An 11,608-nucleotide genomic window follows, 5' to 3' on the forward strand; every position below is an offset into this window, starting at 1 on the left:
ATTTTTTATTAACTTGTAAATATGGGCGATCCGCCCGACCCTGGAGGAGGGACAGAATTTCCTCTTCAATCATCTATTGATGTATTAGTTGACGCATTGGAGTCGTCTATGGACACAGACTGCTCCACATCTGAACAAAATGTACTTAAACGAAAACGTCTTAGAGTGAAATGCAATCTGTGTCATAAAAGAAAAAGGAAAGGGGGTATTAAAGATGCACAAAATGATTGTCAATGTTTAATAACTGAAAAAGATGTGAAAGTAAATTATCAGACTCCCCAACAAAGTGTACTTAATGATTACAATCATGATCTAAACATCAGTAATAATACTACCGATACTACTACTCGTATGCCGGTTGGTCGCTCTCTATACGTAAAGACTGATTTATCACCATACATAATCCATGTCCAAAAAGAAACATCAAATGCAAATGATGCCACTATTCTCCACCCAGTTACATTTGGTCGTTTTTTGAAACGATACAATATTAATGGTATTGTTAATGGTACCTTGAAACGCATAGGTAGGAACAGGATTAGTATGGAATTTGCAAATTTCAACGATGCTAATATGTTCTTATCCAACAAAATTTTAACAAATGAAAAGTACAAAGCCTTTATACCCACGTTTAACGTTACACGTTTAGGCGTTATAAGGGGTGTCCCTTCTGATTGGTCAGATGATGAAGTCATAGCCAACATTAATGTACCAATTGGGTCTGGCCCAATTATAAAGTTGAGAAGATTGAAAAGGAAGGTTACAGCTGGTATAGATGGTACTAATCAATATGTTAACACAGGTACTATTGTTGCAACTTTCGATGGTCGAACCCTCCCCACCCGGGTTTACATGTGTTACGCTGCTCTTCCTGTAGAGCTATATATATACCCCACTATACAATGTTATAATTGCTGTAGATTTGGGCATGTAAAAAACCAATGTCGGTCTACTCCAAGATGCTACAAGTGCGGCCAAGGCCACTCTGGTAGCAACTGCAATGTGGAAGAGGAAAGGTATTGGTGTATTCTATGCAAGGGATGCCACCAAGCCATTGATAAAAAATGTCTGGAATATGACAGACAAAAGGCAATTAAAGAAACAATGAGTAAAAGTTGCATCTCTTACATAGAAGCACTTAAAATACACCCACCAGTTTCAAGGGTATCATATGCAGACGCCCTACTCACTTCTCCACCACTGCCAAATACATCTAGAGATACACAAAACTCCTCAAGCTCACAAAACTTACCAAATTCACAAAATGTGTCATACAAGAAAACAGTCTTTCTGAAACCGAAGGCACCACCAAAGCTTTCAAAGGGGTATGACTATCATGCCCATGCTAATATTGTTAGAAATCCAGTCATATCAGAACATAAACCCATTCACAATGCAAACAATAATAAGGAAAATATGCAAATCTCAGACATCATTAAATTAATTATTCAATTATTATCACAATCTAACATCGTATCACCGTCCAACGCTGCAGCAATTATTGACACACTATACAATATATCAAAATATAATAATGGCCCACAGAGCCAAAGCGCTTCAGTGGAATTGCCGGAGCTTAATACCTAAAAAACAAGACCTAATTTATATTATTAACAAACTTGATCCCTTTGTTATCTGTCTTCAAGAGACATGGCTTAAACGGGATTCTGTTCTCAAAATCCCAGGTTTCTCCTGTGTTCGTGAGGATAGACCTGATGGGTATGGTGGAGTTGCCATACTTATCAACAATCTATTTTCTTTTACTCCTGTAACCCTACCTTTACACAGTAATGACCTTTCAATTTGTGCTGTGACTGTAAATAATATTTGTTACATATCTGTATATTATTCCCATCCAAGTAACCAAATTTTTGATGAAATCAATCAGATCATTAATTTTATTCCAAAACCATTCATACTTTTAGGCGACTTCAACTGTCGCAATCAGTTATGGGGTTGTAACACAACTGATTATTATGGAGAACAGTTACTAGATCTACTAACTTCTCATGATCTGTGTGTATTAAATACTGGTGCCCCGACTCGCCTTGCCAGATCAACAAGCTCACCAGATATATCTATTTGTACACCTGATCTAGCATCACTCCTTTCCTGGTGTCCTATGGAATCCACGTATGGTAGTGACCATTACCCATTGGTGGTCACTTTCCCATATAACAAACCTATTAGGGTGGTAAGACAACCACGTCAAAAATATAATTTAACAAACGCTGATTGGATGACATTCAGAGAAAAAGTAAGTCAGGCAATGTGTAATGTTCCAGAAATAAATTCTACTAATACTTCAGACTGTTCTGAATTCATAGCTAAGGCACTGATACAAGCAGCTGACGAAACTTTTCCCCTAAAAAGTTGTGGGAAAAGCATAATACCATCGCCACCATGGTGGGATAAAGATTGCACCCTTGCAGTTAAACAGAGAAAGGAGGCTGAAAGACAATATTGTATGTCTATGACAGACTATAATTTTGATAATTACCTAAAGGTAGCCAATGACACTAAGGAATTACTACGGAAAAAGAAATTTGAAGGATGGCGTAGTTTCTGTTTGTCTATTTGCCCTGGTACAAAACCCTCTATTGTATGGCAAAATATTAGAAAATTTAGATCCGCTTTTAATGACAATCAACAACCAAAAATAAATAATAATTTAGCAGAACAAATTATGGATTGTTTGGCACCAGCTTCCGCTCCTGAACAATTTGTCTTGCATCCTCCCTTACTATCACCTGCAACAAATAGCAATATTAATCCTACTGATCATAATCTGAACTCTCCATTTACATTGTGTGAATTAAAAGGGGTTCTTTCAACTATTAAAGATTCAGCACCAGGTGAAGATGGAATCCCATATTCTTTCTTGTCAAACCTTGATGACAATACTCTTACTTACTATCTCTCACTGATCAATAAAGTAATGCTAACGGGGATTGTTCCTCGGACTTGGAGAACACAAATTTTAATCTTATTACTGAAATCAAACAAACCTAAATCAGATCCGTCTTCCTACAGACCCATAGCGTTATCATCTGTTTTAGCAAAAATAGCTGAACATATGGTTAAAAATCGCTTAGAATGGTTTCTAGAACATAATAAGTTGCTATCAGAAAGTCAATTTGGGTTCAGGAAAGGTAAATGCACTTTTGACAGTCTTAGCATCTTTACCACAGATATTCGATTAGCTTTTTCTAATAACCATTCCATATTAGCTGCTTTCCTAGATATAAAAGGTGCATATGATAATGTAAATATTTCAATTTTGAAAAAAAAGTTGATTCAGCTGAATGTTCCAACCTTATTGATTAATTTTATTATCAACATGCTATGTGAACGATTTGTTAAGTTTTGTATAGATCCAAGCACAAATAAATACGTAGCCAGAACAATTTGGAAAGGTCTACCTCAAGGTTCTGTTTTGAGCCCTCTTTTATATAACATATACACGTATGATTTAGAACCATTAGTGAACAGGCATGTTAATATACTGCAATATGCGGATGATCTTCTTTTTTATGTGTCTGGACGATCTATAGACGACATGAGTGGGTCGTTATGTACGGCATTAGATGACTTTAAGATTTGGTTGGGAGAAAACGGTCTGGAACTATCAGTATCCAAAAGCACTGTAGTTCTATTTTCTCGTAAACGAACTCCTCCTACTGTTAATATTGTGTATAATGATTTATTACTACCTGTAAAAGATGAGGTAAAATTTCTAGGAGTTATACTAGACGCAAAATTAACTGGCCTCTCTCATTTTGAATATATCGCACAGAGATGCGAAAAAAATTTAAACATCCTTAGATGTCTCTCAGGAGTATGGTGGGGTGCCCATCCCTTCACGATGAGGCTTTTATATAACGCAATAATACGAAGTGTATTAGATTATGGAACATTTCTATTGCATCCTAGTTATGTCAAGTCATTAAAAAAAATAGATAACATTCAGGCAAAAGCTTTAAGACTCATAACTGGTGCAATGAAATCCAGTCCCATAAACTGTTTGCAGGTTGAATGTAGCGAACCACCATTTAGTTTAAGACAGCAATATTTAAGTGATAGGTTCTTCTTCCGAAGTCTTCAGTTAAAATACCATCCTCTATACCATAAAATTTGTAGTCTATCTCAGAAAGTAGATTCTTCTCCCTACTGGAAATATAAAGACGCACCATGTCTTGTTAAAAGTTTTAAAAGATACAACAACATCATAGCACCTACTCATCGAAGCCATTTGCTGCCTTTGTATCAATATAGCTATAATTCACTTCTTACAACTCCACAAGTAGAATATAAGTTGGATATTCATAAAAATAAATTTTATCAAAATGTAAAATTTAATAGTATAGTCAATGAAAAATGGGACAATTGGCATTATATTTTCACCGATGCTTCTAAACATTCAAATACAACTTGTGTCGGTGTAGGAGTTTACCATCCACAAAATAAAATTATACAAAAAATTAAACTACCTCCAGAATCTTCTGTATACACAGGAGAATGTTACGGTCTCTTAAAAGCAGTCGAATATATTCTTTTATCAAAGTTGCAAAACACTGTAATTTTTTGTGATTCCCTTAGTTCTTTACAGTCTTTAGAAAAGTTTCCGTTTAAATCTCACAAGCAGTCCCAGATTGTTTTCAACATTAGAGATCGATTATTTAAATGCTACAAAAAAGGTCTTCGCGTAGTCTTTGCGTGGATTCCTAGTCACGTTGGAATTTTAGGAAATGAGAGAGCTGACCAATTGGCAAACGAGGCTATTGTTGATGGAGATACGTTTCCATATGTCAATTTCTGTCACGATCTGGCTAATCTACCCAAATCATTTTTATATGAAGAATGGAATAGACTCTGGATTGATAGTTCACCTAAAGGGAAATATTATCGCCTTGTTCAAGAGTCTCTACCACATAAGCCTTGGTTCCACAAAACTATTTTAAGCAAAAGGACCACTTCTGTTCTCTGCAGGATACGTTTGGGCCATGTGTGTACTCCAGCGCACTTACACAAGTTTAAAATAGTTGATAGCCCTACATGCTCCTGTGGAGAATATGGAGACCTGAATCACATCTTTTTCTCATGCTCGCTTTACGACCACTCTGATCTTTTCTCTCAACTCCAATCAATTCCAATTCCCTTTCCCACCTCCATTATTTGTTTATTGTATCTTAATACCAGTGATATATATACCATATTAGCATCATTCATAGAAAAAAATGATATCAAATTATAATTTTATTTCGTATATATACTCCTACACGTTAACTCCAATCCTTTCTGATCCTAAATTTTTTCCGTAATCCTACTACCGTTTTATCATATTATATCAACTGTTTCCCTAACTTTGTCATTGGCTAATGTTCTCGTAGCCATAAAAAAAAAAAAAAAAAAAAAAAAAAAAAAAAAAAAAAAAAAAAAAAAGAAACTAAAGGTTGATTCTAAACAATATGTAAAAGAGATAGACAATGAGACGCACGATACATTCTTCTCTATTCGCTTTCAATTTGTTTGTGATTATGGCCAGATCCCATGCATTTAAGGTAATTTTTACAATATGAATCACTAGGAAGGCAGCGCCTAATAGGAGAACTACCGATTTTTATTAATGAAAGTGTTAGAACGCGAAGGAAAAAGAGTTCATAAAGGTTGTAATGAGATAGTCATATTAACACCGTAAGATGAACGGAAGCGAAGGTTAGTTCTAAGTTTGAATAATGTATAGAGCTGTGAAAAACGAAGAGCTTTATTGTTTTATCATCAAGTATATTATATTTCATTTGTATCCATGTATTCACTTGTGGTTAAATATAGTCATCCTTTCTTTTAATGTGATCATTTAGGCAAATAAATAAGCGATTAAGAGCGCGCAAACATTTTGTCCCAACTCGTCACTGGCGCGATCTCCTTCCCGCGGCCCGTGTTTCGCCCGCACACTACCACGGTTTGCTGTGTGCACGCGTACAATGCGAGCGTTGCCGAAACATTAAACACATCTTGATCGTTGTACATTTTCCGTCGTAATAAAATTAATAAAAATTTGTTGTGATATTAATATTTTTATTTCTTAACATAATAATTTATTTTATTACAAGCTTTTTACTTATCTTGCCCTGTTAGTATGTTAGTTAATTAGTGGGTATGGATATAATTTTGGAAGCTAAACTTGACTAAATATGCGTTTTTAGATTAAGTTAAAATTTTACATATGTGTGTAAATCAAATGACAATGCAGTATTATTATGATTTATGAAGCCTGATCTGATGATGGAGCTGGAAGGTGGCCGTAGGAACTCTGTAATAAATTTATATAACCACATTGACTTTGGGCTTGTTTGATTCGTCTTGACAAGTACTTTGGCCCTTGATGGCAACAGCGGATAAAAAGTACAGTCAGTAAAAAAAATTGGCAATAAAAATTTAATTTTTCAGTGCGCGAAAAAAATATTTAGTTTCAATGTTTCTCACGCATATGATGGTATACTGTTTGAGGGCACGTAGTACTTAGTAAATAACTGAATCTATCATCATCATTGCTCATAATTATTTTCATCTTATACGTTTAAACGAGCAATTCCGAAATCCCCGAAATATTATATATATATCGGCGATAATATGTGTGTATATAAAATATTGTATGAAATTTTACATAATTAGGCCTTAAAACACTCGTGCGAGGCTATAGCGATATTCACTTCGCTGGTATCGTTAACCCACACTATGGTTTCAAGACCCCTCTTCATGTAACCATTGCGTAAAATACTATTAGGAGATTGTACACTACGGAGATAAAGCACTGTACTATGTCACGGGTACGGTATTGAATCCTGAGCGTAACGAAGGACTCCAGATTTAACTTCCGAGCGCAGTGAGGGTGTTGTGCGTTAACTCCCGAGCGAAGCGAGGGTTTTAAGACGGAGTCCTGAGAGCAGATGGAGTCGCTTTCTCTGGGAGTAGATTATTACCAATGCGTAAGGCACCTAATTTAATGGATTACGGAGTCCAATCACTTTCGTCACTCGACATTTTCTAAATATTAATCAGTTCAGTAACAGGAATTTCATTAGCTATCGTACATGTTTGGAGATAGTCTATCAAAACTGAGTAGTACTAGTAGTAATCAGAATTGAATTAAATTTAACACAAAAAAGGTATTTATTATTGATCCCGAATGTACAGTAATTGGAATTAGTATTGGTGAATAACCTTTTAATGGTAGTGTAGTACCTGAAAAAAAAAATGCTATCTTAAAACCAAAAACAGTAATTTTACAGTAACCTTAAATCCGATTTGAAGTGAATTTAACAAAAAAATATATTTATGGAACTAGATTTCTATCTTGGATTTACAGTAATGAGAATTAATAATGATGAATAACCTTTTCTAAGCAGCTCATTTAACTTAAACAGTACTGTGTTTTTTCATCCCAAATGATTTTCGTTTATTGCCCATATCTAAGACTATAAGATTTTTACTGTACAACAAGATTTTATTTACTTTTATATAATACTCACTATCATACTAACAAACATACTAACAGGGCAAGTGAAATAAAAGCTTTTAAATACTTTTAGTTACATTTTACTTTTTTAATACAATATTTTTTTGCTGACTGTACCTTTGTCCCTGATTACCACCTAGGACTCGTCAAGACAAATCTAATGAGTCCAAACTCAATGGGGAAGAATTGTTGATAAGGATTCGAACAGCTTCAGAGGAAATAAGAATCATTTTTGTAAATGTAAATAATGAAATCCGTTTAAGAATAAATAATATTGTTTAGCATAAGTAGTTGTTTATTTTATTTTACTCAGTATAAATTAACACAACGAGAATTTAAAATATGGACTGATTAGCATGATCCCTTTTATAACAAAGTAATCATCCCTTTCCAGCTATTAGTATGAGATGAAACAATGAGGTATTTATGCTTTTTTATGGAATAGGGGACAAACGAGCAAACGGATCGCCTGATGGTAAGCGATTACCGTCTTCCATGGACACCTGCAACACCAGAAGGGTCAAAAGTGCGTTGCCGGCCTTTAAGGTAGGAGGAGTAGTTTTCTTGAAGGCTCAAAGGTCATATCGGTCCGGGAATACCGCAGGCGACAGTTCATTCCAGAGTTTTACAGTGCGAGGCAGGAAATTTCTGGAAAAACGCACAGTATAGGACTGCCAACCATGTAAATAGTGAGGATGGAAGTGTTATCGCGTAGGGCGGTGGCGGAAGGATGCGGCAGGGTTCAACCCGAACAACTCCGCGGAGCTCTCCCCGTTGTAGATGCGATAGAGGATGCACAGTGAAGCTATATGGGCCTGGACACATGTCGCCGGTACGGTGCCGTCTACGGTGTCACGGCGCGGCGCCGTCAAACGGCGTCGTGCCGAAACACGGTGCCGCGTACGGTGCCGACATATACAAATCTATATTTAGAATCCACCAATGCAAGCAAGGCTATAGAATTATAGCCTTTGTAGTTGTAAAAAAGAGATCCACTGTGAGCAGGACAGCAAATTCGAATATGCTTCCCATCCAATGCCCCCATGCAATTGGGGAAATTAGTTTTTATGTCAAAATCTTTAGCTATTTGTTTCATTAGCTCTGTGGATATTTTCGGCATGCTTTCACTTAAAAGGATGTCCCATATAGCACGACAAACTTCTCGTACAATTTTCCCGATTGTAGTTTTTCCACGATAATCTGTGAATTCCATATCTCGAAATGAATTCCCCGTTGCCAAAAACCTGGAAAAGAAACATAAATAATTACACTTTACATTTTAGTTTTTTTTTATTTCAAACTTTTTTTTATTATGATTGTTACAGGTAATGAAATAGTAAAGAAATGGACCAATGTTAAAGATAATTTTACGAAATATATGAAGAAGGTGGAACTTTCAAAGAAATCTGGTGCTGGTGCCAAATATATAAAAGAATATCATTTGTACAAACAACTCATGTTTTTGCACAAAAATGCACCAAATTTGACTCTAGTATAGAAGAAGAAGAAGTATCTCAAAATCAAAACACAAGATCACGATATCAACCCACAAGTACAGTTACGCGGAAACGAAAACCAAGTTGCGATGAATTTGAGAGAAAAATTGTTGAGACATTAGCCGCTCCAGAAAATCGCCATCTGTCATTTTTTAAAGCTATTTTGCCGACTTTAAACATGTTAAATGACCAGCAGACATTGATGTTTCAAAGTGGAGTTTTAAAGATTTTAACGGATTTTAATCCACCACCGTGCCCCTCATACAGTGGGTATCAGACATCAACATCCGATAGTAATTATTATCAAGCACAAGCTACCAACTATCAATCGACTTATAATTCATCCACGTCAAGCACAAATCGCCGCCGCGAAACATCACCAGATTTGGATCAGATATTATTTTCAGTTTCTGGTTCTGTTGCCGTTGTCCGCGTTGCAGAATTTAATTTATAATATTTATTAGTTTGACATTTGGAGACCTTATACATCTCCATTTCTTTATTTTAATAATTATTATTAGTTTTTGACCTTGGAGGCTTTTTACACCTCTGAAGATTGTATAATTTAATTAATTTAATTAGTTTACTTTGACATTTAGAGACTATATACATCTCTGAATTATTTAGATTAGGAATTTTATTATTAACATAGGGACTTTATACATCCCCTTGCTGTATAATAATTTTATTTTTAACTCAGGGACTTTATACATCCCCTTGTTATGTTTAAGGCTGTATATTGTTAAGCTTATGGATTTTAAACTTTTATATTTTTAGTTTAAATTCTAGTCACAGGCTCGCGACGTCGAAGTTCCCAAGACGATCCCATAGAGCTTATGGGAACGGAAGCAATACCATGCCCTCGGTACCGCTCTGCTTTCAGAGCATGACATGAGTGCGTGTGAGCTAACTTTGGGGGCGGCAGACGTGAACTTGCCTTCGAAATCCAAAAGCTTAATGGTTACTTGACCTGAAATGTATATTTCAGAACTAAATTATTGTTATTATTATTTTAAAATTTATGACGGTGGAAGCATTCTACACTTCTACTGAACGTAGATATAGTTTAGATATAGTTAGTGTTTAGTATTGTAACTAAGGGACCCCATACATCCCTGTATTTCTTTTATTATTATTATTTTTTGTATTTTTTTTTCTTTAATTGTATAATATAGTTTTTAAGTATTTTATTTGTAATTATATTTTTATGAAAAAATGACTTTCTGCCAAGTTTCTTGCGGCGCATTCTTCTTGGCAATGGTCTTTCCGAAAGCGCTGGTAGTTTAAAAAATGACGTGTAAAAGTGCCCATTGCGGCCTATTTACTGAATAAATCATTTGAATTTGAATTTGAATTTATCGAATTCCACAGATACACAAGAATCCGAATACGACTTCTCTTAAAACATGATCAATCACGAAAATTACTATTCCTTTGATAAAAATAAACAAATCAATGTATAACTAATTATTTTATTTCTTACCTTATAGTTAATCCAAGCATTTCCAAAGGCTCAACAGGTTTTCTGAATACGTATTGCTTTTGTATACAACTCGCTATCTTGGATAACAGTTCTTCAAAAGTTGATATGGACATTCTCAAATACTCGTAAAATTTGTCATCCCCACATATTTTCAGTGCTTCAAATTTTCTCTTAAAATGACCTCCATCATGGTTCATTAAAGACATGTATGGATTCACCCAATATCTTCGTTTCTGTTTTTTCTTCATTCGTCGTCTTAGCAGTAGGAGCAGGAGAATACGTTTTTCTTGGTCCATGTCAAGGCAAAAACTGTATACTTGTATATATTTAAAACGACAATTGTTTTGTATATTTGAACCGATGGTTGTACTTGCGTGTTATGCGTTCAGCAGCAAAACGAAAACTAGTTAAACTACCAAGCGATGCACCGTGCACGGCGTCGTACCACGGCACCGTACGCGGCACCGTGTTTCGGCACGACGCCGTTTGACGGCGCCGCGCCGTGACACCGTAGACGGCACCGTACCGGCGACATGTGTCCAGGCCCTTAGTTATCTGTAATCCACTTCATTCGGTTTTTATGTCAAAAACTCGACGCCACGTTTCTCTCCGGAAAAATAGTATTTTCTAATAAAAGTGCAACAATATGGGGAAGAAAAGATCAACAGAAGAAAAAAGAACCCATTTATTGGAAAAGATAAGTAAACTTCACGAAAAAATTAAGAATTCGGAGTCCGAAAAAGGTAAAACGCTTTTGCATTCGCAATGTTTCAACGCGCCATTTTTTCCTATCATGCTTTTGTTTTTTCTGGTTTTTTCCTTTCGTGAAGATAATTATTATTATCTAGTCAAAGTCAAAGTGATGTAAATATGCAGTTGCTGTTTTCAAGCCCTCATCATCACCAGTCCAACGGCCTGGCAGAAAAAGCTGTTGGTATTGTAAAGAACTTAATGAAAAAATGCAGGGCAAATGATGAGAACTTGAATATGGCTTTGTTACATTACAGAACCACACCACTTGCTGGCTTAGAATATAGCCCATCTGAACTTTTGATGTGCAGGCTATTAAGAACTAACTTATCTTGTACATACACAGATCTTCAAACCAGA

The 11,608-nt window shown here is 35.6% G+C and overlaps 1 protein-coding gene and 1 long non-coding RNA gene across 2 annotated transcripts; both read right to left on the bottom strand.

The window, feature by feature from the left end:
* Window positions 1-224: 224 nt before the first annotated feature.
* LOC141435588 (uncharacterized) lies at window positions 225-3,002 on the bottom strand. Its single transcript, XR_012452192.1, has 2 exons — window positions 2,915-3,002; window positions 225-2,750 (listed from the first exon to the last, which is right to left on the bottom strand). It is a non-coding gene; the product is annotated as an uncharacterized lncRNA (long non-coding RNA).
* Window positions 3,003-8,387: 5,385 nt separating this feature from the next.
* Window positions 8,388-10,794, bottom strand: LOC141435890 (uncharacterized). Its single transcript, XM_074098728.1, has 2 exons — window positions 10,499-10,794; window positions 8,388-8,763 (listed from the first exon to the last, which is right to left on the bottom strand). The coding sequence occupies exons 1-2, from the start codon at window positions 10,792-10,794 to the stop codon at window positions 8,388-8,390; spliced, it is 672 nt and encodes a 223-aa protein (XP_073954829.1).
* Window positions 10,795-11,608: the final 814 nt, after the last annotated feature.

Source organism: Choristoneura fumiferana, chromosome 15, assembly GCF_025370935.1.
Source record: "Choristoneura fumiferana chromosome 15, NRCan_CFum_1, whole genome shotgun sequence".
NCBI classification, from domain to species: Eukaryota; Metazoa; Arthropoda; class Insecta; order Lepidoptera; family Tortricidae; genus Choristoneura; species Choristoneura fumiferana.